Genomic DNA, 27,824 nt, shown 5'->3' with positions numbered 1-27,824 from the left:
GCCATTCTCCTGCCTCAGCCTCCTGAGTAGCTGGGACTACAGGCGCCCGCCACCTCGCCCTGTTTTTTGTATGTTTTTAGTAGAGACGGGGTTTCACCGTGTTAGCCAGGATGGTCTCGATCTCCCGACCTCGTGATCCGCCCGTCTCGGCCTCCCAAAGTGCTGGGATTACAGTCTTGAGCCACCGCGCCCAGCTAGAACAGCATATGTTTAGAGAAGTGTTAAGAGAGCCGGGCGCAGTGGCTCACACTTGTAATTCCAGCACTTTGGGAGGCCAAGGCGGGCGGATCACCTGAGGTTGCGAGTTCAAGACCAGCCTAACCAACATGGAGCAACCCCATCTCTACTAAAAATACAAAATTAGCCAGGTGTGGTGGTGCGTGCCTGTAATCCCAGCTACTCAGGAGGCTGAGGCAGGAGAATTGCTTGAACCCAGGAGGCGGAGGTTGCCGTGAGGTTGCACCATTGCACTTCAGCCTGGGCAACAAGAGAGAAACTTCGTCTCAAAAAAACAACAAAAAAGAGAAGTGTTAAGAGAAGGAAAATGATTTTGAGTCTCTAGGGGTGGCAAATTATGGGAAGGCAAATAAGCAATAGAAAAAGGCTCATTAATAAAGTTTGTCATGTAGATTCCTGGCTGATAAAGGTTTGTCAAAAGACAAAATTACAACTAATTTAAAGAGCATAACTGGCTTTTATGCGATGATAGAATTGCGCAACACCTCATTCTATAAAACAGAATGAGTTGAGTGGAGGAGATTGACTTTCAGAAAGGGCTGAAGAAAGCAGAAACAGAAAAGTGAATTGGTTGTTTCGAGGTTACTTTCCTTGTAAAGTTTAAAGCAGAGGGTATTTCCTTATCATGCCACTTAAAACTGATCTGTTTGGGAATCTGGCTATTATTTTTCTTTCTCCTGATTTCTTAGAAAGTCAGATTGACAACTTAGTTTTGACCTTGTGATGTGGAACATGTGTGACATGAGTGCCTCCATTTTGGTTTAGTCTGTTGGGCCTAGTCTGGTGCAGGAGCTCAGTCCAAACCAATGGCTTCCTATAAATTTTATTTAACAGGTGTAAAATTGTCTTCAGTGATTAACCTTTGTCCTTCCAGGCTGTGCGGGAAGAGGGATACCTTTGCCTTTTAAAATTTGTGTCCTGCTTTTAGGCAAATGGGGGAAGGCGGAGAACTTTCTACGTATCTACATCTTCTCAATTGTCTTCGTCTTGAAATAATCCTTAGGCTAAAGAGGCGTATTTTGGGGTGGCACATTCTGGTGTCCTTACAGGTACACTACTTTTATTCATGTCTGTTACTATTATTCCACCCCCTTCACCTTGGGCCACCCTATCTTCAGTCTCCCTCATTTTTCTTTTCAACTAGCACCATTTACCCATTCACTGCGTACCCGACAGTTCTCGCAACAGGGTGATCACTCAGTAAGTACTGTTGTCCCTTTGGTCTGTTTCTGGCAGCGATTAGCTGTGTGCATTCTTAGGAGCGACGGAGGGGATAGAAGAGGGCACTAGTGAAGAACCAAGGTGCTTCAGCCGAATAGGGAGGGAGGAGGAGAGCTGAGGCGAGCCTCAGCTTCTGCCTTCGACGTCTTCTGAAGGAGGGTGGGCTTCGAGGCGGAAGGGTGCTTAGGGCACTGAGTAGCCCAGAGCTGGGAGCTCCTGCAGGACTAAGGGGACCGGCCGGGCGAGGCGCCTGGGCGGGGTCGGGGCGGGGCTCGCAGGGGCTGGGCGGCCTGGGGGCGGGGCTGGGCGGAGCGCGCAGCCGCGCAGCTGTGGGAGGACTGCGGGGCTCTCGAGGCTAGCTGCAGAGCTTGTGGAGGCCATGGGGCGCGCCGTCGCGGAGCTAGTCTCCTCGCTGCTGGGGCTGTGGCTGCTGCTGTGCAGCTGCGGATGCCCCGAGGGCGCCGAGCTGCGTGCCCCGCCAGATAAAATCGGTAGGCGAGAAGGTGGAGGCGCGGGAGGGAGCTGGAGCGCGCCCCGCGCCGGGCGGCCGCTGCGCAGTGCGCCCAGATCCCACAGCCGCGACGCAGGCCAGCGGTGCAGGCCGAGTCAGCCGCGCAGGTCGCGCTTTCCCCCATTCACATCTCAGGGCGGCTTTCAGCTCTGCTTGGAATAGGACTGTGCATTCCCAGGCGTGGAGAGGTGCCCACTTGAGGAATGGGAGAGGACGGGGACGGGCGGGCGGGCAGGCAGGCGCCTAGCGTACCTGTAGCTCCTGTCTCTTAGGCCTGGGGCTCCTTGGAGGCCTAGGTTCCTCTATCTTCCCTTTGAACACTGAGGGTGAAGAGTCCAGTGTTCTGGCTCGACCTGGGGCGCTCGGCCAGATTGCAGGCTCACGCAGACACAGCACAGGGAGGAGTGAAAACAAGCTGACCCTGTCTGCTCCCCTTGGGAGGCTGAACCCCCTTCCCCCAGCTCCGCTTTGCTGAGGTCGGCCTGCTCTCAGAGGCGCCTGGCTTGCACAATTTCTCTGCCTAGGACTAACACAACCACAGAAAGAATCTGTATTCTCTTTCCAGTGTCAGGAGCCTTGGCTTTTTGCTTCCTGTCTCCCTCCCGCCCTCCTTTAAAGTCGTGTTCTTCGATATCATTAACCTCTCTACATTGAATTTAGACACAACAAAGCTAGGCATAAATGGCCGTCACTTTATTAAAAATGCGTGCTGGATGCGTGCTGGAAAGGTCGACCTCTAATGTGCCCGTGAGTTGGGCATCAAGAAGGGTGTGCAGGTCCCTTGATTCCTCCATAAAGACCTGTGAGAATCTTTGAGCATCTGGAAAAAAAATCGAATTAATGTCAATATGTTAATTAATCTACTGCTTTTGTCTGGGGGCAGTGTCTGTCCAGATTCAGGGAGTTAGACCTTCGCTGCAGGTGTCACTCTTCCCCACCGAATTGTTGGTAATAGCTTTGAGTAACAACCTCCGCTATTAGTGGTCTTTCAAAAACAAAAGAACTCACAGAGCTGGTAAAAGGGGAAAAAATAATCTTCTGTTTTTTTCCCTCATAGCGATTATTGGAGCCGGAATTGGTGGCACTTCAGCAGCCTATTACCTGCGGCAGAAATTTGGGAAAGATGTGAAGATAGACCTGTTTGAAAGAGAAGAGGTCGGGGGCCGTCTGGCTACCATGATGGTGCAGGGGCAAGAATATGAGGCAGGAGGTTCTGTCATCCATCCTTTAAATCTGCACATGAAGCGTTTTGTCAAAGACTTGGGTATGTAATTTTGGTCTTGGAGCTCACCAGATTACTGTGTGACATCCCCAGATATTTTTATCAGATGGAGAACTGAAACTTCTGCCTTGTTAATTGCCTTACAGAGACGTTGGTAAAACTGTTTTCCTCAATTTCTTGTTAGTTGGTACTGCCTTAGTTAGGAGCAGTTCTGCTGTAATGGGACACTAGTTATCTGTATCACTAGTTATCTGGAATTACAGCCATAGGGTGGGGGTGGGAATGGCTGCCATTGTCTTTTTTTTTCTTTTGAGACAGAGTTTTGCTCTTGTCGCCCAGGCTGGAGTGCAATGGTGCGATCTCGGCTCACTGCAACCTCTGCCTCCCGGGTTCAAGCGATTCTCCTGCCTCAGCCTCCCCAGTAGCTGGGATTACAGGTGCACGCCACCATGCCCGGCTAATTTTTGTATTTTCAGTAGAGATGGGGTTTCACCATGTTGGCCCGGCTGGTCTTGAACTCCTGACCTCAGGTGATCTGCCTGCCTTGGCCTCCCAAAGTGCTGGGATTACAGGGGTGAGCCACCGTGCCCGGCTTCTGTTGTCTGTTCCTAAACTTCTTAAACTTGTGTTAAAGAATCAGAGAAGGTTTGGAGATAGTCACCTCATTGTGATCATTTTGCAGATGGGTAAATGAGACCCAGAGTCTTGAAATGTCTGGCTCAAAGTCACTCACATATGGCGATGGCCGGGGTCAGTGGCTCATGCCTGTAATCCCAGCACTTTGGGAGGCCGAGGTAGAGGATCACTTGTGCCCAGGAGTTAGAAACCAGTCTGGGCAACATAGTGAGACCCTGTCTTTACTAAAAATAAAAAAATTAGCCTGGTGTGATGGCACAAATCTGTAGTCCCAGCTACTTGGGAGGCAGAGGCAGGAGGATCCCGTGAGCCTGGGAGATAGAAGCTGCAGTGAGCCTTGATTGTGCCACTGTACTTCAGCCTGGGCAACAAAGTGAGACCCTGTCAAAACAAACCACCACAAACAAAACAAACTCACTCACACAGCTGTGGATGCAGACATGTGCCTAGAACTTGGGACGTGCAACTGCTACCCTGACAGCAGAGGAGCTGGATACGTCATGGGGAAAGTCTGACAGGCCACTGCAGGCCCTTTCGGCAGAGAGTATTTCGTAACTTTGGCTTCCCTCCAGTTACGTGAAATATCCAGTTTTACAAAATAGGATTCTCACAGGAATGGAAGTGCCTCTTTCCCCTCAGCTGCCTTCCACATCCTCTGTAGATGCTGCCTCTGCTTCAGTTTCCTCCACGAGGGCAAAGGTATGCCCAGAACAAATTATGCCATGAAGATACATGTCTGACATCTTTGTTTTTAAATTGAATTCAATTGCTACTCTGGCTTTTTTCCTTTGACTATCCAGTTTTTTTAGACTAAAAAATAGCCAGGTAAAAATATATCTACTTTTGATATATTAATATTTACATGATCATCTGACCCATCGCCTAGCACGTCTGCTTTTGGACAGTGTAGTGAAAGTATAGTGTTTCACACTGTCCAAAGATAGAGCTCCTTTATGTGTCTCCTGAGAACTGAGGGAAGCCCCAAATTCACTCAGATTACATTCTTTCATTTGGTCAGGATAGACACCACTGACTTAGCTGCGCTTTATGTTTTTGCAGGTCTCTCTACTGTTCAGGCCTCTGGTGGCCTACTGGGGATATATAATGGAGAGGCTCTGGTATTTGAGGAGAGCAACTGGTTCATAATTAACGTGATTAAATTAGTTTGGCGCTATGGATTTCAGTCCCTCCGTATGCACATGTGGGTAGAGGACGTGTTAGACAAGTTCATGAGGTAATTTTTTTCCTTCCATTTAACCTAAGATCTTTTAATTTAGGTTAAATTAAACTTGATGAACTTCAGGAATTATAATTTCTTGTAAGCATTTTCTACCTCACTGCAAGGCCTGTTTATAACATTGTTAGGCAAAATGTTTTGTAGAAACCATGCAGACTGTTTGCTTGGAAATTGAAAGGTTGGTTTATTTTTGCTTCCGAAGTGTATTTTGCAAATGCTTTTTTAGTGTTGCCAGATGCTGTTAGATGCCTTGAATTCTTATGATAACTCTCTCAGGTAGGTACTGTTTTTAGCTTCTTTAAACAGATGCAGAAGGTGGTGGTGCAGAGAGGTTTTAAGAGGCAAGTTCACCCACATCGTAAGTGGTATAGCTGGAGTTGCCACCCAGGCAGTCTGGCTTTAGAGTCTTCACTCTTAATCTCTGTGCTATGCTGGTCATTGTGTATATGAATGAGATAATGTGTGTAAGAGCTTGTAGAAAGGATCAGAAAACTTAAATGGGCTTTAATAGTGACATGTTTTCAGTGAACCAACAGCCTGAAGTAGAGTAAAAGTTCCATATTCCAAGAATTTACATTCTAGCACTGTTCTGGGTAGTAAAAATTCAGGTGCTTCCTTTTCGTCCTTATGCTTTTCTATATTTAAACAATTTTTTTATGTGTGTGAATATGCATCGCTTTGGTAATCAGGAAGAGTAACATAAAATAGCCAGTCTAATTTTGAAGGGTACAATCTGTTTTTTTTAAAGCTGTTGGCATGTGTTAGTTTTTTTTTTTTTTTTTGAGACACAGTTTTGCTCTGTTGCCCGGGCTGGAGTGCAGTGGCGCCATCTTGGCTCACTGCAACCTCCGCCTCCCCGGTTCAAGTGATTCTCCTGCCTCAGACTCCACAGTAGCTGGGATTACAGGTGCCTGCCACTGCGCCCGGCTAATTTTTCGTATTTTTAATAGAGATGGGGTTTCGATCTCCTGACCTCGTGATCAGCCTCAGCCTCCCGCCTCAGCCTCCTAGTGTTGGGATTACAGGTGTGAGCCACTGTGCCCGGCTGGCACATGCTAATTTTTATGCTGGTTTATAGTTTTAGGTACTGGAGGCCAGTATCGCGCCATTACACTCCAGCCTGGGTGACAGAGCAAGACTCCATCTTGAGGGGCAAAAAAAAAACAAAACCAAAAAAACCCCAAAAATGTGTCATATGACCAGGTATTGAACAGGACAAATATGAGTTAAGCGGAGCTGGGCACACTGGCTTATGCCTCTAATCCCAGAACTTTGGGAGGGTGAGGCTGGTGGATCACCTGAGGTCAGGAGTTTGAGACCAGCCTTACCAACACGGTGAAACCCTCTCTCTACAAAAAATATAAAAAATTAGCCAGTGTGGTGGTGCATGCCTGTAATCCCAGCTACTTGTGAACCTGAGGCAGGAGAATCGCTTGAACCCGGGAGGCAGAGGTTGCGGTTGCAGTGAGCTGAGATCGTGCCATTGCGCTCTAGCTCGGGGGACAGAGCCAAACTCTGTCTCAAAAAAAAAAAAAGAGTTAAGCAGGATATACTCTGGTTTCTCTAACTTATGGTAGTTTGGGTTTTCTTTCTCAACATCATTCTTAGGTCAGTTCCTTATTTGCCTTTCCCGTGGGTACCTTAAGTCCAGCTACAGTGCGTATGGTTTTTAAATAGCCATTCATTCATTCACCCAATATTGAGTGCCTGTTAGGTGCCAGGCATTGTTCTATGTTGAGAATATAGGACCTACAACATGTCCTTGTCCTCAAGAATATATATTCTAGTGGAGAGACAGGCAAGATACAACTAAGGAAATATATAGAATTTGCGTAGAGACAGCCAGTCACTTTATAGAAGGTGGGTGGCATGGTACTGCATACTCAGCAGGCAGATCAAGTTCCGATGGCATCAGCCCTGCTTGTGTGTATCGTTTTACTTTTCTTTCTTTTTTTTTTTTTGAGATGGAATCTCGCTTTGTTGCACAGGCTGGAGTGCAGTGGCGGGATCTCAGCTCACTGCAACCTCCGCCTCCCGGGTTCAAGCAATTCTCCTGCCTCAGCCTCCTGAGTAGCTGGGATTACAGGCGCATACCACCATGCCTAGCTAATTTTTTGTATTTTTAATAGAGACAGGGTTTCACGGTATTAGCCAGGCTGGTCTTGAACTCCTGACCTCATGATCCACCTGTCTCGGCTTCCCAAAGTGCTGGGATTGCAGGCGTGAGCCACCACGCTCGGCCCTCTTTTTTTTTTCTTTTTGACACAGGTTTCACTCTGTCACCCAGGCTGGAGTGCAGTGGTGTGATCATGGTCCACTGCAGCCTGGACCTCCTGAGCTCAGGTGATCCTTCTACCTTAGCCTCCGTGTAGCTGGGACTACAGGCACGTGCCAACAAATCTGGCTAATTTTTTGTATTTTTTTTGTAGAGAGGAGGTTTGGCCATGTTACCCAGGCTGATCTTGAATTCCTGGGCTCGAATGTTCCACTCATCTGGGCTTCCCAAAGTGTTGGGATTACGGGCGTGAGCTCCTGCTCCCAGCCTCGTTTTTCTTATCTGTGGCTTGCTTGACATGTACAGAATTGCCCTTTGAGAAATTAAGGAATTACTTTTTTTTTTTTTTTGAGATGAGTTTCACTCTGCTGCCCAGGCTGGAGTACAGTGGCGCAATCTCGGTTCACTGCAACCTCTGCCTCCTGGGTCCAAGTGATTCTCCTGCCTCAGCCTCCTGAGTAGCTGGGATTACAGGCATGTGCTACCATACCCAGATAATTTTTGTATTTTTAGTAGAGACGGGGTTTTACCATGTTGGCCAGGCTGGTCTTGAACTCCTGGCCTCAACTGATCCGCCTGTCTTGGTCTCCTAAAGTGCTGGGATTATAGGCGTGAGCCACCGCACCTGGCCTAAGAAATCACTTTTGAAGTGAATTCAAGGTATTACAGAACTGGGAAAAAGAACCAGTGAGGGGATACATAGGTTATACTGTTTTTGACTTTAAAAAACAATTTACGGGCAGGGCACGGTGGCTCACGCCTGTAATCCCAGCGCTTTGGGAGGCCAAGGCAGGTAGATCACAAGGTCAGGAGTTTGAGACCAGCTTGGCCAACATGGTGAAACCCCGTCTCTACTGAAAATACAAAAATTAGGCCGGGCGTGGTGGCTCACGCCTGTAATCCCAGCACTTTGGGAGGCCGAGACGGGCGGATCACGAGGTCAGGAGATCGAGACCATCCTGGCTAACACGGTGAAACCCCGTCTCTACTAAAAAATACAAAAAAAAAACTAGCCGGGCGAGGTGGCGGGCGCCTATAGTCCCAGCTACTCGGGAGGCTGAGGCAGGAGAATGGCGTGAACCCGGGAGGCGGAGCTTGCAGTGAGCTGAGATCCGGCCACTGCACTCCAGCCTGGGCGACAGAGCGAGACTCCGTCTCAAAAAAAAAAAAAAAAAAAAAAAAGGAAAATACAAAAATTAGCAGGGCGTGGAGGTGCGTGCCTGTAATCCCAGCTACTTGGGAGGTTGAGGCAGGAGAATCACTTGAACCCCGGAGGCAGAGTTTGCAGTGAGCTGAGATCACGTCATTGCACTCCAGCCTGGGTGACAGGGCGAGACTCGTCTCAAAAAAAAAAAAAAAAAAAAAAAAAAAAATTTACAAATTTCATAGAATTACCCCCATTTTAAATATTTGATTATATGGCACTGACTTTTATGTTGCTAATATTGCATTATACGTTTCTGTTTATTTCAATAAATCAAGATTATGTAATCTTGTTTGATAATTTTATCAAATCCTATGAGATAGTTGGAGAGGTTGTTGCTATTCAGCCAATATGTACCAGTTGTTAAAAGTAGTGAAATATGGGCAAGTGCTGTGGCTCATGCCTGTAATCCCAGCACTTTTGGAGGCTGAAGTGGGAAGATCACTTGAGGCCAGGAGTTGGATACCAGCCTGGACAACATGGCCAAACCTTGTCTCTACAAAAAATAAAAAAAAATTAGTCAAGTGTGGTGGCATGTGCCTGTGGTCCCAGCTACCTGGGAGGCTATGGTGGGAGGATCACTTGAGACTGGGAGGTTGAGGCTGCTGTGAGCTATGATCATGCCACTGCACTCTAACCTGGATGACAGAGTGAGACTCCGTCTGAAAAAAAAAACACAAAAAACAGGCTGGGCATGGTGGCTCATACTTGTAATCCCAGCACTTTGGGAGGCCGAGGTGGGTGGATCACCTGAGGTCCGGAGTTCGAGACCAGCTTGGCCAACATGGTGAAACCCCGTCTCTACTGAAAATACAAAAAATTAGCCGAGTGTGGTGGCGGGCGCCTGTAATCCCAGCTACTCGGGAGGCCGAGTCAGGAGAATCAGTAGAACCCAAGAGGTATAGGTTGCAGGGAGCTGAGAATGTGCCATTGCACTCCAGCCTGGGCAACAAGAGTGAAACTCTGTCTCAAAAACAAAAAACAAACAAACAAAAAAAACCCCACAGAAAACAAACAAACAAACATAAAAAAATTAGCTGGGCATGGTGCTGTACCTGTGGTTCCAGCTACTCAGGAAGCTGAGGTGGGAGGATTGCTTGAGCCTAGGAGTTCGAGGTTATAGTGAACTACGATTGTGCCACTGTACTCTAGCCTGGGCAACAGAGCGAAAGACCCTGTCTCTAAAAAAAAAAATCAAAGAAAAAACAGTAGTGAAATACTGCTGGAGTGGTGAAACTGTTGCTTCCCTTCGTGGGGAGGCATCTCCCCTACCCAAAGAACCCCTCTTTCCTTCCCTCAGCAGGAAGCCTTGGTTTAGTTCCACTTCCACAGCCAGTGCGCTTTCTGTTTCGTGTGTACCACTTAAATATTTTTAATATCACCCCATGTTAGAAATATTCTGGAATGTCACAAAAACCAGGATTAGAAGTCACAGAGATTACCAAAGAGGAACTTGGAACCAGTTACCCTCCATTTCAGTTAAAACAGTAGTTCTCAGCTGGGCGCGGTGGCTCACGCTTGTAATCCCAGCACTTTGGGAGGCTGAGGTGGGTGGACCACTTGAGGTCAGGAGTTTGAGACCAGCCTGGCCAACTTGGTGAAACCCCATCTCCTGGGCTCAAGTGATCCTTATATATATATATATCAGAGTACAGTTAGTACTCTCAAAAGTAGCTTGTGTGATCTGCAGAAACCTTCAGGGGGTTTGTTGACCAGCCTTGTGGAGTCACATTTTCATTTTGCACCTCCATTTCAAAGTATACACAGGGTGGAAAAAGACCTATGTAACAGTAGTAAACCATGACACTCAAAAGAGGGCTCAAGCTTGTGGTAGGCAATACTCGAAAATAATGCATTCATTCATTCTCTGCTGTTGGAGGTACTTGGGTGGAAATCCTGCAGCCCCTGACATTGGCACTAGCTAGCTTAATTTCCAGTTCTGCACATACATTTATGTAGTTGTTCTAGTTGGATGCCATTCTCACTAAAATTTTTTTTTTTTTTTGAGACCAAGTCTTGCTCTGTCACCCAGGCTGGAGTACAGTGGTGCAATCACAACTCACTGCAGCTTTGACTTCCTGGTCTTAAGTCATCTTCCAGCCTTAGCTGGTACTATAGGCATGTGCCATCATGCTTGGCTAATTTTTTAAATTTTTGTAGAGACAGGGTGTTGCCATGTTGCCCAAGCTGATCTTGAACTCCTGGGCTCAAGTGATCCTCTCACTTTGGCCTCCCAAAGTGTTAGGATTACAGGCGTGAGCCACTGCACTCAGCCAGACGCCATTCTTTACTCCCGAATCCAACCTTTTATCTCACTTTTTCAACAAAGCATTTCGTTAATACTTCAATCAACATTCATCTTTCTTTTCAAACATCCCTTATTATATGGTGCATAGCATGTACTTGTGTTCTATACTATGCACAGTAACTAGAATGTAGTAGATGTTTACTCAGATGTTTGTGGAATTGAAATCTCTGGTCCACTGATGGCTTCCTGTTGAGATATCTTGGCTTGTAGACTAGGTTAAAGCTTATTCTTCTCTCTCAAGTTAGTGCATTTCTGGGGACTTGTAAGATCCTTAACACTTCTTGATCTGAGACTAATAGGACTTACAGGGAAAGGCTTTATAAACACCCTTTCTTCCTTCCAGTTACTCCTACCAAACATTTTGAGTCAGTTTTTGTTCTTTCATTTCCCATACCCACTCTATCTTGAATTCTATCAGCCTTTAAAATATGTCCAGAGTTCCACTACTTCTCTCCAGGATTACTGCTACCACTTTGTTCCAAGCCACCACCACTGTTTTTTGTCAGATTGCTAGAGTAGCCTTCTGTTATAGGCTGAATAATCCTCTCCCCTGCCCCCTGCCACAAGATGTCCATGTCTTAATCCCTGGAATGTGTTACCTTTTGAGGTAAAAGAGACTTTGCAGATATGGTTAAGGATGGGTAGATTACTCTGGATTATCCAGGTGGGCCCAATATAATCACAAGCGTCCTTAGAGAGGCAGGAGGAGGATCAGGAAGGAAGAGATTGGAGTGATGCTAGGAAGGGGTGTGCATCCACGAGCCAAGGAATGCAGGTGGCCTGTAGAGGCTGGAAAAGACAAACAGTCTTCCCTCAGAGCTTCTAGAAGGAACCAGCCTTGTGCACACCTTGATTTTAGCCTAGAGAGACTGACTTTGGTCTTCTAACTTACAGAACCGTAAGATTATAAATTTGTGTTGTTTTAAGCCACTAAGTTTGTGGTAATTTGTTACAGCAGCAGTGGAAAACCAATACACCTCCTAAATCATCTGCCATCACTGTTATATTGCTACCATTTGTTCTCGGGTTAGCAGCCAAAGTAGTTCTTTAAAATCTAAGGCTCATTACATCACTCCACTGCTCAGAAACCTTCAGTGGCTCTCTATTTCACTGATAGAAATTTATAGCCAAAATCTGTTTTGTGACTGAGAAGGATTCTGTACTCCCGTCCCTTATTTTTAAATTTATTTTCCCCAAAATTCATAGGTTGAAACACTAGCCATCCAGTACTCAGAATGTGACTGCATATGTAGATAGGGCCTTTAAATATGTGATTGAGTTAAAAATGAGGTCATTAGGGTAGACTCTAAAACAATTTGATGGGTGTCCTTAAGATTAGGACACAGAAGGGAGGCCAAGGTGGGCGAATCACCTGAGGTTGTGAGTTCGAGACCAGCCTGACCAATATGGCAAAACCCCTTCTCTACTAAAAATACAAAAAATTAGCCGGGCGTGGTGGGGCATGCTTGTAATCCCAGCTACTCAGGAAGTCTGAGGCAAGATAATCGCTTGAACCTGGGAGGTGGAGGTTGCAGTGAGCCAGGATTGCGCCGTTGCACTCCAGCCTGGGCAACAAGAGTGAAACTCTGTCTCAAAAAATAAAAAAAGATTAGGACACAGAAGAAACACACACAGACCATGTGAGGACACAGCAAGAAGGTGGCCATCTGCAAGCCAAGGAAACAGGCCTCAGAAGAAACTGAACGCACCCACACCTTGATCTTGGAATTTTGGCCTACAGAACTGTAAGAAATAAAGCTGCTTTTGTTTAAGCCATCCAGTCTCCGGTACTGTGTTATGGCAGTCCTGGCGAACTAATACACTGTTGTCATTTTCAGTAACTGTCCATTATTGAAAATGGGATATTGAAGTCTCCATTATTGTTGGATTATGTATTTCAGTTCTGTCAAGATCATTTGATCATATTCATGAAGGTTTATTTCTGGGTTTTCTTATTTGTTCCGAGGATCTGTATGTCTGTTTTTTTTTTTTTTTTTCAGATGGGGTTTTACTCTGTTGCCCAGGCTGGAGTGCAGTACGTTTACAGCAACCTCTGCCTCCCGGGCTCAAGCAATTCTCCAACCTCAGGCCCCCTGAGTGGCTGGGACTACAGATGTGCACTAGCACACCCAGCTAATTTTTTTTTGTTTTTTGTTTTTTGAGATGGAGTCTCGCTCTGTTGCCCAGGCTGGAGTGCAATGGCACTATATTGGCTGACTGCAACCTCTGCCTCCTGGGTTCAAGCAATTCTTGTGCCTCAGCCTCCTGTGTAGCTGGGACTACAGGCATGCACCACCACACCTGGCTAATTTTTTGTGTTTTTAGTAGAGACGGGTTTTCGCCATGATGGCCAGGCTGGTCTCGAACTCCTGACCTCAAGTGATCGTCCAGCCTGTGCCTCCCAGTGTGCTGAGATTACAGGTGGGGAGCCACTGCACCTGGCCTTTTTTTAAAAGTTTTTTTGGTTAGCCTCTTTTAGCCTCTATTGATATCATAGCCTCCGCCGTCTGTGATGTTAAACAATTGCCACAGTTTTTTTTTTTTTTTTTTTTTGACACATAGACACGTGCCCTCAGGATGGGGTTGTTGCATAGAGTGAACTCTGAATCAGGTCGAATAAAGACAAGCCTTCAGGCTAGAGCTTTTTGGGAGCTGCCAGATAGGTCAAATATTGACAGTTCTCTGAGGATAGTGCTTTTTGGGAGCTACAAACTTGTTGTGTTCTTTCCAGTGGCTTCTAGCTTGCTGGTTTCACATTGCAGTTGGAAGTGTGCTGGTTTTATTTTTTATTTTATTTTTTTTTCTCTCTCTCTCTTTCTCTTTCTTTCGACGGAGTCTCCCTCTTGTTGCCCAGGCTGGAGTGCAATGGCGCGATCTTGGCTCGCTGCAACCTCCATCGCCTGGGTTCAAGTGATTCTCCTGCCTCAGCCTCCTGAATAGCTGGGATTACAGGAGTGTACCACCACACCTGGCTGATTTTTTATATTTTTGGTGCAGATGGTGTTTCAACATGTTGGGCTGGCTGGTCTCGAACTCCTGACCTCAAGTGATCCACCTGCCTCAGCCTCCCAAAGTGCTGGGATTACAGGCGTGAGCCACCATGCCTGGCCAGACATTTTTCTTAAATAAATACTCCTTGGACTTGGAAAGGCTTTGGTTTATCTGCAGAGCTCTGAAAGAGTCAATGTTGATCATTTTTGGCAGTATTCTCATAGCTTTTATGGAGGAGCAGATTTCCAGAGGTCCTTCCTCTGCCATTCTGGAAGTTTCCTTTCCCCAGTAACATTTCTGGCTGTACCACCTGCTGTTCTCCCAGATCACTCTGCTTCAGCTACTCTTGCTTCATTATTTCTTGAATGTGCCAGGCAAGCCTCTGTCATGTGACCTTTGCGTTGCTTTTACCACTACCTGAAATATTTTCCCCCAGGTGTTTGCCTGGTTTGCATCCTCATCTCCTTCAGGTCTTTGCTCTATATCACCTTCTCAGTGAGGCTTTTACTGACCACTCTTGTTTTTGGACTATCTTATTTAGAATTTCAACCCTTCTAACCCCATGCATTTCTAGTCTTCCTTTCAGACCTATTTTCTCCTTTTTTTTTTCCTTTGAGACGGAGTCTCTCTCTGTTGCCCAGGCTGGAGTGCAGTGGCACGATCTCGGCTCACTGCAACTTCCGCCTCCCGGGTTCAAACGATTCTCATGCCTCAGTCTCCTGAGTAGCTGGGATTACAGGTGTGTGCCACCACGCCAGGCTAATTTTTTGTATTTTTAGTAGAGATGGGGTTTCACCATGTTGGCCAGGCTGGTCTTGAACTCCTGACCTCCAGGTGATCCACCTGCCTCAGCCTCCCATAGTGCTGGGGTTACAGGCGTCATCCACCGTGTCTGGCCTTATTTTTCTCCTTACCACTTCCATCCTTCAACCTGTTAACTGTTTCCCCAACTAGAACCTAAGATGCATGAGCGCAGGATTTTTTTTTCTCGTGTTGGCCTCTGTATTCTCAGTACCTAGAATAGTGCCTAACTGAGAGTTGATGCTCCACAACATTTATTGAATGAATGAATAAATAAATGAATGAATGAATAAATAAATAAATAAATATCAGGGGTTATACAAGTGTAATCTGAAATGAAAAAAAGCTGTTTCAGCAGACTAGCAGAAACTACAAGATTTTATATATAATATATAATATATAAATATGTCATATATAATATATACAAAAAAATAAACATATTTTACATATATTATATATTCTATGATATATTTTATATATATTTTATGATATAATATATAAAATATATATATTTATATATATGTATTTTTTGAGGCAAGAGTTTTGCTCTTATCGCTCAGGCTGGAGTGCAATGGTGCGATCTCGACTCACTGCAACCTCCGTCTCCCAGGTTCAAGCAATTCTCCTGCCTCAGCCTCCTGAGTAGCTGGGATTACAGGCATGCGCCACCATGCCCGGCTAATTTTGTATTTTTAGTAGAGACAGGGTTTCTCCATGTTGGTCAGGCTGGTCTCGAACTCCCGACCTCAGGTGATCCACCTGCCTTCACCTCCCAAAGTGCTAGAATTACAGGCGTGAGCCACTGTGCCTGGCCCAGTTATATATTTTTAACAATTACTATTTTTTTGTTTTTGTTTTTTTAAGACAAGGTCTCACTCTGTTGCCCAGGCTGGATGGAGTGCAGTGGCGCGATCACAGCTCACTGCAGCCTCAACCACCAGGGCTGAAGTGATCCTCGTGCCTCAGCTTCCTGAGTAGCTGGGACTGCAGGCATGCCTCACCATGCCTGGGTAATTTTTAATTTTTAATACATATATTTTTTTGAGATGGAGTTTCACTCTGTCATCCAGGCTAGAGTGCAGTAGCGTGATCTCAGCTCACTGCAACCTCTGCCTGCCAGGTTCAAGCGATTCTCCTGCCTCAGCCTCCCAAGTAGCTGGTATTACAGGCATGCGCCACCATGCCCAGCTAATTTTTGTATTTTTAGTAGAGATGGGGTTTTGCTATGTTGGCCAGGCTGGTCTCAAACTCCTGACCTCAAGCGATCTGCCCACCTCAGCCTCCCAAAATGCTGGGATTACAGGCGTGAACCACTGTGCCTGGCTAATTTTTACATTTTGTGTACAGACAGAGTCTTGCTATGTTGCCCAGGCTAGTCTTGAACTCCTGGCCTCAAGCTATTCTCCTGTCTTACTCTGTCACCCAGGCTGAAGTGTGTTGGCTGGCTGTTCACAGGTGCAACCATAATGTACTACAGCCTTGTGCCCCTGGGCTTAAGTGATCCTCCCACCTCACCCTCTTGAGTAGCCGTGACGACAGGTGCATGCTACCTCACCTGGGTGCTGTTTTTTAGTAGTATTTATTCTATTTTTTCATTTATTGTTATTTTTTTGAGATGGAGTCTTGCTGTGTCACCCAGGGTAGAGTGCAGTGGTGTGATCTTGAGTCACTGCAACCTCTGTCTCCTGGGTCAAGCAATTCTCATGCCTCAGCCTCCTGAGTAGCTGGGATTACAGTCATGCACCACCACGCCTGGGTAATTTTTGCATTTTTAGTAGAGATGGGGTTTCACCATGTTGGCTAGGTGGTCTCCAACTACTGACCTCAAGTGATGCCGCCCCACTTTGCCTCCCAAAGTGCTAGGATTACAGGCATGAGCCACCACACCCAGCAGTGTATTTATTCTAATACAATTAGTTGTATCATGAAACAATTAGAGTGCTCTCTGTTTATATTGTGTGTATAGTTTCATCTCACCCCCCTCCAAGGAGACTTGCTTGAGTGAGGTTGCAGCTCTGGCAGGAGCAGGTGGGGAATATGTTTCTTACAGCATCATTAGTAGCTTATTGAATTGACTGCTGTTTTCTCATTGTTGACCATTAGCCAGAGATCACTCTTCTTTGGATATGAGATATCCAGGCTATTATTTTTCTGAAGAATTCAGTGTTTCCATCCTACTTTTTCCAGTCTCCAAAGACTGGGACCCAAATGCTGTGGTTAGAAGGTGTTATTTTAGTTTCTCAGTTTTGGCATAGATATCTGATCAATTTTTCCAATAAAAATGTATTTAACATTTTTACACTTACACTACTTTTAGTATGCTTTTAGTAGGTAATACTGAAATGGTTATAATACTGTCCCTTGTTCTGTAAAAAAAATACAGTTCATTTTGAGAGAAGAACCTTGATGTGAAAGTTTCCCTCCCATGATCAGTGATAGGTATCTTTCCTTGGCTCTTAATTTCTTATATTCTTATACTTATCTCTGCATGTGCCTTATTACTTATCCCAAATTTAAGCCCGTTTTCTGTCTTTGTACCATTTGCAATGTGAAAAATTGTGTTTGAATTACTGAATGTACTAATTTATGTGAATGTTGTTTTAAATCCATAAAATGCAGAGAAATGTTGGGTGATATTTTTCTTTTTGTTTTTGGTCAAGTGATGTTTTCTAAAAAATAAATAATAGAAAGCATCTAATTGTTGAATGAGTGGCACTGGTGCTGTTTTAAGAGGCTTTTGGAGATGATATAACTGTGGACTGGGAAGCTGAGCAAGACTTTTCAGAGAATGTGGGATTCATGTTCTGTTAAGGAAGAACAGATGTTCCATGGTTAGGAATGGGAAGTGTATTCAGGTTGGAGAGAAGAGCTTGTGCACTGGTGGGGATACAACATGTAAGGATATTTAGAGACCAGTGAATGGGTCACATGTGCTCCAGTGGAGACTGTGCATGTGTGGGTGACTGAGAGCAGAGTGGGCAAGTTGTGATTGAGCCTTATACTTGCCATGTGACCTTTAGACAAAGTCTTTTACTTCTAACTTTTTTTTTTTTCCCCGAGATGGAGTCTTGCTCTGTCACACAGGCTGGAATGCAGTGGCGCGATCTTGGCTCACTGCAACCTCCGCCTCCTGGGTTCAAGCGATTCTCCTGCCTCAGCCTCCTGAATAGCTGCGATTACAGGCGTGCGCCACCACGCCCAGCTAATTTTTGTAGTTTTAGTAGAGATTGGGTTTCACCATGTTGGTCAGGCTGGCCTCGAACTCCTGACCTAGTGATCTGCCTGTCTCGGCCTCCCAAAGTGCTGGGATTACAAGCATGAGCCACCGTGCCTGGCCTTACTTCTACTTTTTATTTTTCCTTTTTCTTCTTTCTTTCTTCCTTAGTTTCTTCTCCCTTTTTTTTCTTTTCTTTCTTTCTCTTTTTTTTTTTAAGAGACAGTCTCACTGTCTGGCCCAGGCTGGTGTGCAGCAGCATGATCACAGTTCACTGCAGCCTTGAACTCCGGGACTCAAGCAGTCCTCCTGCCTCAGCCTACCCAGTAGCTGGGACCACAGGCACACACCACTATGCCTGGTTAAGTTTTGTACTTTTAGTAAAGATGGGGTTTTGGCCATGTAGGCCAGGCTGGTCTTGAACTCTGACCTCAGGTGATCTGCCCACCTCTCCCTCCCAAAGTGTGGGGATTACAGGCATGAGCCACTGCACTCGGATGTCAGTTTGATCTTATGACGCCATTTCCCTTCTTTATACATCCCCTTCCCCACATCTTGTTTGGTATTTAATGGAAATTTCTCTTTTCTAAAGGATCTACCGCTACCAATCTCATGACTATGCCTTCAGTAGTGTTGAAAAATTACTTCATGCTCTAGGAGGAGATGACTTCCTTGGAATGCTTAATCGAACACTTCTTGAAACCTTGCAAAAGGCCGGCTTCTCTGAGAAATTCCTCAATGAAATGATTGCTCCTGTTATGAGGGTCAATTATGGCCAAAGCACGGACATCAATGCCTTTGTGGGTAAGCCAGGGCTTGGAACAGTGGTGGACATGAGTTCACAAAGGGGCTTACCTGATGCTATGGTGGTTCTAGACTTTAGGCCATGGATCGGAGGCTACTTTTCTCTGTGAACCTCAGACATTGTTGGCAAAATTGTGCGTATATAGACGTTGATTTTTAGGGGGAGGGGGTCTTTAGCTTTCATTAGTTCAGTGATTCTTCATTGGGGGAGATTTTGCTCCCAGGGGCCATTTAGCAATGTCTAGAGACATTTAGAGTAGAACATGTAAATGGGAAGGGAGAGTGCGTAGAGAGCCTCTTAAAAGTCAGAATTAAAACACATTTTTTCTTCCTGTTGACAGGGGCAGTGTCACTGTCCTGTTCTGATTCTGGCCTTTGGGCAGTAGAAGGTGGCAATAAACTTGTTTGCTCAGGGCTCCTGCAGGCGTCCAAAAGCAATCTTATATCTGGCTCAGTAATATACATAGAGGAGAAAACAAAGACCAAGCACACAGGTAAGCTTGAATTTCTGTCTTATTGTTCCTGATTTCCCCTGCAGAAAATGATTGCTCTCTTCTGTCATCTCTTACTCAGTTCTAAAATGATGAAACTTAAAATTGTATATATTGTGCCATATAGAAATATTCCCCAATGGGCTGGGTACAGTGGCTCACGCCTGTAATCCCTGTACTTTGGGAGGCCAAGGAGGGTGGATCACCTGAGGTCAGGAGTTCGAGACTAGCCTGGCCAACATGGTTAAACGCTGTCTCTACTAAAAATACAAAAAATTAGCTGGGCTTGGTGGTGGGCGCCTGTAATCCCAGCTAGTTGGGAGGCTGAGGCAGGAGAATCACATGAACCCGGGAGGCAGAGGTTGCAGTGGGCCAAGATCACACCACTGCAGTCTAGCCTGGGTGACAGAGCGAGACTCCATCTAAAAAGAAAAGAAAAAAAAAAAAAAAGAAATATTCCCCAATGTAGTTAAGTGCAGTGGCATGACTCCTTGGATTTGAAAAATAATCTTATCTTAAAAAGTAAAAATTCTGTATTTTGTACTTATTGACATTCTGAGTAAGAAATTGGCCTCAATGTAATAAAAATGCAAGGGACAGCTATCTTAAGGGATATAACTTCTTCAATTCTTTAGAATTATAGAGAAATTATGAAGAAGGTATAGAATTATTTTTAGATGGTATGTTAAAAACACTGAACAAATAAATGCCTTATTTCCTCTAGGAAATCCAACAAAGATGTATGAAGTGGTCTACCAAATTGGAACTGAGACTCATTCAGACTTCTATGACATCGTCTTGGTGGCCACTCCATTGAATCGAAAAATGTCTAATATTACTTTTCTCAACTTTGACCCTCCAATTGAGGAATTCCATCAATATTATCAACATATAGTGACAACTTTAGTTAAGGGGGAATTGAATACATCTATCTTTAGCTCTAGACCCATAGATAAATTTGGCCTTAGTACAGTTTTAACCACTGATAATTCAGATTTGTTCATTAACAGTATTGGGATTGTGTCCTCTGTGAGAGAAAAGGAAGATCCTGAGCCATCAACAGATGGAACATATGTTTGGAAGATCTTTTCCCAAGAAACTCTAACTAAAGCACAAATTTTAAAGCTCTTTCTGTCCTATGATTATGCTGTGAAGAAGCCATGGCTTGCATATCCTCACTATAAGCCCCCAGAGAAATGCCCCTCTATCATTCTCCATGATCGACTTTATTACCTCAATGGCATAGAGTGTGCAGCAAGTGCCATGGAGATGAGTGCCATTGCAGCTCACAATGCTGCACTTCTTGCTTATCACCGCTGGAATGGGCACACAGACATGATTGACCAGGATGGCTTATATGAGAAACTGAAAACTGAGCTATGAAGTGACACACTCTTTTTTCCCCTCCTAGTTCCAAATGACTATCAGTGGCAAAAAAAGAACAAAATCTGAGCAGAGATGATTTTGAACCAGATAGTTTGCCATTATCATTGTTTACTAAAAGTAATCCCTGCTGGTCATAGGAAAACACATGGTTCTAATTAAGTGTGAAGGTATAGCTATTGCACTTATGCCATCTCAAAGTATTCTTTTACTATCCATTAGGAGTTTTTCTTAAACTTGTTTGATAATAAGAATCACCTGGAGTTAGGAGGTGGCGGTTGCAGTGAGCTGATCGCGCCACTGCACACCAGCATGAGCAACAAGAGCAAAACTCCATCTCAAAAAAAAAAGCAAATAGAAATAATCACCTGAAGTTTGTTAAACCATATGGATTCTCAAGCTCCTCTCTTGAAGATTCTGATTCAGTAGGTCTGGGGTGGGGCCCTGGATTTTGATCAAAATTGTAGAACATTTTAAGGTGAGTACCTGAGGGAGAACTTAAAGATGTCTTAGTTGGGGAGTAGTCCTTTTGAACTTTACAGGTAGATGTGATCTTCAGTCAGATAAAATTTATGGAAGCTGGTATCTTATGCCTGACTCTTAGTAATTTCATACCTGTTTGAAGTACATGTGCCCATGCCTAAAGCCTTGACTTTCAGAATGTTGTCTTTTGATTATTCTGTCTTGATTTGATTAGGGGTGAAATTTAGAAGTCTTAGTAATGTAACTTGAAGATGTTAAACAAAAATCTCAAGTAAAACGAAAAACAAATATGGGCTACTGAATTAAGAAACTGGCATTCTATTATTAAATCCTCACTTCAGGAGCTTTTAAAAATACGGAGAGACCCCCGTAACTAGAGATTCAGATTCAAAGATTGAGGATAGGACCTTAGCCTTGTAGCTTTTTAAAGTTTCTAATGTGCACCCAGGGTTGAGAATCATCAATGTAGGTGTGAAAATGCCTACAAAGGGGTTTTAGTGCCTTAGAAGTCCTGAGAAACCCAATCTGTATCAAAGCAGATCCATTTTGCAAGGATCTTTCTCTTAGTAAGAACTTTAGAAGTAATCTTGATAAGAAGCACAGACAGCCTAACAGTTGGCGCTAGAACAGAATACTTGGAATGACACCAGAGTTAACCAAGTCCAGCATATGTCCAAAGAGTTAAGTGTTTCAGTTACTGTAGCATTATGGGTGAGAAATTGGTTGCTGAAATCTTAAGACAGTGGCTCTCAACTTTGGCTGCACATTGGAATCACCTGTAGGGTTTTAAAGCCTCCAAATGGTAACTAACATGCAGCCAAACTTGAGAACTAGTTCTGCATCTGCTGTACAAAGATCATGATTAACTGTCAAGACACTGGTAGAACAGAACAAGCAAAAGATTAAGAATTCAAAAGTAAATGCAACCAATTTAACATGTAATGTTATTAAAAAAAAAATAAAACGCTTAGATCAGCCTGGGCAACATGGTGAAACCCCATCTCTACAAAAAATTTTCAAAAAGTTAGCCAGGCATGGTAATGCACGCCTGTGGTCCCAGCTGCTCAGGAGGCTGAGGTGGGAGGATCACTTGAGCCTTGGAGGTCGAGGCTGCAGTGAGTCATGATCATGCCACTGTACTCCAGCCTGGGCAACAGAGACCATCTTTAAAAAAAAAAAAAAAAAAAAAAAAATTCGCTCCATTGAATAGAAACTTAAAAAAAAAAAAGTCCTTCATAAGATCATGGCATTAGCTACTTTAGCAAAATAGTGTTAACTTTGGTTCTGAGTAAAAGTGACTTCTTCCCTACCACAGTTGTGAATGTTAATATGCTGATAAAACTGCCAAGATATATTTGATAGGTAGGGGATTAAACTCATGGTTTGTCAAAAGGGTGTTTTTTTCTAGTTTTATTCTTAACAGATATGTTAAGAGGTATTCATATTTGTTTCCTTTTGTGGTTTTAATGAAGACAATTTGTAAAGAATGTAATACTGTTATGTATATGCTAAATATTGGTAAATACTAATTTCTATCATATGTAGACTTGTTTTGCAATGAGATATATTTTTACTTATAATACCAATTTAGGCTGGGTGCAGTGGCTCATGCCTGTATTCCCAGCACTTTGGGAGGCCAAGGCAAACGGATCACGACGTCAGGAGATCAAGACCATCTGGCCAACATGCTGAAACCCCATCTCTACTAAATATACAAAAATTAGCTGGGCGTGGAGGTGCACGCCTGTAATCCCAGCTACTGTAATCCCAGCTACTTGGGAGGCTGAGGCAGGAGAATTGCCTCAATCGCGAGGCGGAGGTTGCAGTGAGCCGAGGTTGCACCATTGCAGTCCAGCCTGGCGACAGAGCAAGACTCCGTCTCAAAAAAAAAAAAAAAGAAAAAAAAAACTTTAGGCTGGGTATGGTGGCTCACGCCTGTAATCCCAGCACTTTGGGAGGCCGAGGCGGGTGGCTCTCTTGAAGTCAGGAGTTTGAGACCAGCCTGGCCAACACGGTGAAACCGTCTTTACTAAAAATACAAAAATTAGTCAGGCATGGTGGCGCACGTGTGCCAGTAATCCCAGCTACTTGGGAGGCTGAGGCATGAGAATCGCTTGAACCCTGGAGATGGAGGTTGCAGTGAGCAGAGATCGCACCACTGCACTCCAGCCTGGGCAAGAGTGAGACTATGTCTCAAAAAAAAAAAAAAAAAAAAAAAAAAAAAAAAAAAAAATTAAAATGTTGCTGGTATTACATCAAACCTACTCTGGATAAATTTTCCAGTAGGGCATGTGAAATTGCTTTGGCAAAACCAAAACAGGTTATCAATACACCAAGGACATTAGTAGTTTTAATGCAACTACAGTATTGAGTACTTTTTTTAATGGGAGAAAAATTCTAGCAGAACCTGCTACTCCAGGCGCATTAGGTAGTTTTAGGCAACTGTAGTATTAAAGAAGAGTTTTATTGGAAGAAAAACCACTGTCAGAGCTTGCTGCTCCAGACCACTCTTTTTTTTTTTTTTTTTTAAAATAGAAGAGACTGGTAAAAAGGATGCAGGGGCTGAATGAAAGCCAGCTCTGCTCCAGTGGTTTTCTGAGTTGAGCATGCATCAGTTACCTGAAAGGCTTGTTAAAACATCGCTAGGCTCCACCCTGTCTATTCAATAAGTTTGTTGTGGGACATAAGAAGTTGCATTTTATTAAGTTCCCCGGTGATGCTGCTGTTCTACTATAGGAACCACACTTGAAGAACTAGTTCTACAATTCAGCTCTATGTTGTTGCTAAAATAAAATAAAATAAAAAGTCAACGAAGATTTACAAAGAGCTGCTGAAAAATGGAGTAACAGTGTATGGGACTTCATATCAGTTCTCTTTATTGTGATTGTTAGTTTGATCCCTCTTGTTCTTTTGTTGTAAACATTTTCTATAATTAGGAAATGCCATTTAAGAGTGAGAGACGTATATATCTGTGAGCCATTGTGTTTGGTGTTTTACAAGAACTTTACCATACTTGTGTGTATTCCATTCTGTACAGTTTAAAAATGATTCACGATTTGCAGGCTTTTTATCAGATCACAAAAAAAATCAGCCTTAAGCATTTGCTTGGTAAGATTTCTTAAGATTAGGTTTATAATACAACCATCTATAATGTATCTCTTGTTTGAGCTTGTGGGCCATACAGTTCATTAACTAGATGAATACATTGTGGACAGCATCCTCGCTACCCTTCTCTAATCACAAAGAACCACGATGCACTGGAATGTTTTTCTCTGGAATCCTCTTTCTACTCTTGTATTAAAAATTTTCCCCACTTAATGATTATGTTCAAAATAAACTACATCATTACTTCCTGTCTTTTCTTCTGTTGTACTATATTTGGAATGTAGATGTACTTGGGAAAGTCAGACTAGATCAAAGTTACTATTCTTAAGTTTTGAAAATTAGTGTTTTAGAAGAAACTCATTCATGTTTGCAACTTCTTTATCTGTTTAGTGTTGAAAGATGGACAAAAGGAATCCTTGCCATGTTTCACATTTAATAAGATTCTTCCACTTTAATGCATAAAACCCTTTGATATCAGTGTCAACCAGGAAAATTCATGTTAGAAAAAATTGGAATGAGAGCTAATATTCTATATTCAGAACATTTGAGAAAACATTTTTGACTATTACAAAAGTTTATTTAGCAAAAAGTCTAATATGAAAATGTATATGACCTAATTTCCCTATGGAGAGAGGACATGGGTTTCTCTGCTGAACAGCCATTATTTATACTCGTTCCAAGGCTTCTAACATGATGATACTATTTCCTCGTATTACCTAAGAAAGAGAAAAATAAATTTGAAAAGAACTCATGTAACAACATAACTATGATGATTTAAGAATTTTCACCAAATCATTAATGGTTTTTCAATACTACACGTCAGTTTGTTTTGTAAAGCTTTGTTCAAGCCAAAAGGTCACCAAACAACTCTAAGCCCTTTGTAAGACCGACATCTTCTAGATTTAAGGCTAACAATTAGCTTTGTGAGATTCTAATGCCAAGTCTCCAATGACTTAATTTCACCTTTTTTTTTTTTTTTTGAGTCAGAGTCTCACTCTGTTGCCCAGGCTAGAGTGTAGTGGTGCAATCTTGGTTCACTGCAGCCTCTGCCACCCAGGTTCAAGCGATTCTCCTGCCTCAGCCTCCCAAGTAGCTAGGATTACAGAAGCCCCTCTACCACACCCAGCTAATTTTTGTATTTTTAGTAGAGACAGGGTTTCACCATGTTGGCCAGGATGGTCTCAAACTGCTCACCCCAGTCTCACAAAGTGCTGGGATTACAGGTGTGAGCTATCACATCTGGCCCTAATTTCATCTTTTAAAATGCAGGACTCTAAATGCCCATCCCTGACTCTATGGGATCCAAAAATTAATGAGTAAAATATGTACAGTAGAGTATGTTAGGTACAGTTTGGAGGTATAAGATCATTTAGGGAACAAACCAGGATGGGAAATTGTGAAAGGCATGCTTTATGAAAATGACATTTTACCTGGGTCTTGGAAATTGGGTAGAATTTTGAAAAGGAGATTTTAGGAAATTCTAGACAGAACTGAGATGAAGACAAAGTATAAGAGGATAAGGAAGTAATCTAATTTGAATGCAGTAAAAAGTTCATGAAGAGAATCAGGAAACAAAGATACTTGGCACTCAATCTTGGAAAGCTTCAAATGCCAATCTTAGTGTTTGGAGGACATCAGAAACTAACAATGAGCCAGTGAGAGTTTCACATTTGGGGGAATGACAATCATAAGTGTCCTGGCAACAAGATATATAAATACACCAAAGTTTGAAAAGGACAGAACCTAGAGGCAGAAAGGTTATTAAAAAAGGGCTCTAGGAGAATAGTGCTTGACCTAGTAGATAAGCCATAAATGAAGATAAGAATACTTATCGGGGGTGTGGTGTCTCACGCCTGTAATCCCAGCACTTTGGGAGGCCAAGGTGGGTGGATCACCTGAGGTCAGGAGTTCAAGACTAGCCTGACCAACATGGAGAAACCCCATCTCTACTAAAAATACAAAATTAGCTGGGTGTGATGGCACATGCCTGTAATCCCAGCTACTCAGGAGGCTGAGGCAGGAGGATCACTTGAACCCGGGAGGTGGAGGTTGTGGTGAGCCAAGATAGCGCCGCTGCACTCCAGCGTGGGCAACAAGAGCAAAACTGTCTTTTGTCAAAAAAACAAAACAAAAACAAACATCAGAGTATAGATGAATCAGCTGGTAAGTGAATTCAAGAGGGGTAGAAAAATAAGTGAAACAGGAAGGCCAGGGGACTAAAAACAAGAAGTCCCTAATAGACCATAGATCATAATAATCGATAGATCACCCATCAGTCAAATAAAACTGGATAGGTGAATGGAGGGGTACAGGAGGAAAAGGATAAGTAATGTAATAATTTTGAGGTGTTTATTAGAAATGGAGGCATTCTAAAAAGATTCAAACTGGAGCTATGCTTATAGGCAGCTAGAGTAAAAGTAGTTGTAACTTGTTCTTTTCTCCCCGTATCATGCTTGTTTTATTTACACATACACTGTGATTTATTGTGTTCTCCATGCAAATGTAAATTTTATGAGGCCAGGGGCTTTGGTGCAAAACCCTAGTGCCTAAAATAGTAGCAGGCACACAGAGGGCTCAAGTACCTGGTAAATACGAATCAAAGAACTCACATGTGAATACTGCAGCTGACAGAATAGAAGGGAACACAATTGGTAGGAAAAGGCCGGGCGCGGTGGCTCAAGCCTGTAATCCCAGCACTTTGGGAGGCCGAGGCTGGCGGATCACAAGGTCAGGAGATCGAGACCACAGTGAAACCCCGTCTCTACTAAAAATACAAAAAATTAGCCGGGCGCGGTGGCGGGCGCCTGTAGTCCCAGCTACTCAGGAGGCTGAGGCAGGAGAATGGCGGGAACCCGGGAGGCGGAGCTTGCAGTGAGCCGAGATCGCGCCACTGCACTCCAGCCTGGGCAACAGCGTGAGACTCCGTCTCAAAAAAAAAAAAAAAATTGGTAGGAAAAGTGTCTTGGAACCTGGCAGCCAATTATCAGCAATAAGTATGATAAGGTAGTAAAGAGCAGATTTAAAAGAGAATGGCTAGGCACGGTGGCTCACGCCTATAATCCCAGCACTTTGGGAGGCCCAGGTGGGCAGATAGCTTGAGCCCAGGAGTTTGACACCAGTCTGGACAACATGGTAAAACCCTGTCTCTACAAAAAATACAAAAATTATTTGAGGGTGGTGCTACTCGGGAGGCTGAGGTGGGAGGATCAACTTAGCCCAGGGAGGTTGAGACCACAGTAAACCAAGCTCCATGGTACTGCACTCTGGCTTCAGTGACAGAGTGAGACTTTGTCTCAAGCCAACAACAAAACCCAGTAAGAATACAGCTCCCCTCCATTTTTTTGAGACTGGGACTAGCTATGCTAACCAGACTGCAGTAGACTAGACTGGCTATTCACAGGCACAATCACTGCATACTGCATCCTCAAATTCCTAGGCTCAAGTGGTTCTCCCTCCTCAGCCTCTTGAGTAGCTGGGACTACAGGCGCACATCACCGTGCCCAGAATAAGCCAGGAGTAGAAATATGCTTACCCAGTTATCAGAATTTTATTTTAATTATTATTATTATTATTTTGAGACAGGGTCTTGCTCTTGTCAACCCAAGCTGGAATGCAGTGGTTCTATCACAGCTAACTGCAGCCTTGACCTCCTGGGCTCAAGTGATCCTCCCAGTTCAGCCTCTCAAGTAGCTGGGACCAGA

At 43.9% G+C, this 27,824-nt stretch overlaps 2 protein-coding genes across 6 annotated transcripts in view; one reads left to right on the top strand and one right to left on the bottom strand.

Annotated features, from left to right (window-relative positions):
• The first annotated feature begins 1,809 nt into the window (after window positions 1-1,809).
• On the top strand, window positions 1,810-24,371 carry PCYOX1 (prenylcysteine oxidase 1). Its single transcript, XM_015112608.3, has 6 exons — window positions 1,810-1,949; window positions 3,027-3,233; window positions 4,887-5,061; window positions 18,450-18,661; window positions 19,003-19,155; window positions 19,877-24,371. Exons 1-6 carry the CDS (start codon window positions 1,838-1,840, stop codon window positions 20,533-20,535), a joined length of 1,518 nt encoding a protein of 505 aa, XP_014968094.1. The 5' UTR covers window positions 1,810-1,837; the 3' UTR covers window positions 20,536-24,371.
• The window catches only part of SNRPG (small nuclear ribonucleoprotein polypeptide G), a 34,494-nt gene continuing 9,317 nt past the window's right edge, over window positions 2,648-27,824 (bottom strand). For 3 of the 5 annotated variants that reach the window (XM_077958417.1, XM_015112526.3, XM_028831474.2), the window contains one exon: window positions 24,679-24,839. In XM_077958417.1, the coding sequence (XP_077814543.1) occupies window positions 24,789-24,839 (51 nt within the window). In that variant the 3' untranslated portion in view covers window positions 24,679-24,788. Of the gene's footprint in view, window positions 2,790-24,547; window positions 24,840-27,824 lie in introns of those variants that run through there. The other 2 variants (XM_077958416.1, NM_001193440.2) reach the window with 2 other exon arrangements.

Source organism: Macaca mulatta, chromosome 13 (assembly GCF_049350105.2).
Source record: "Macaca mulatta isolate MMU2019108-1 chromosome 13, T2T-MMU8v2.0, whole genome shotgun sequence".
Classification (NCBI taxonomy): Eukaryota; Metazoa; Chordata; class Mammalia; order Primates; family Cercopithecidae; genus Macaca; species Macaca mulatta.
Note: the sequence above shows the minus strand (reverse complement) of the source record. Positions and strands in the feature narration are given on the sequence as shown.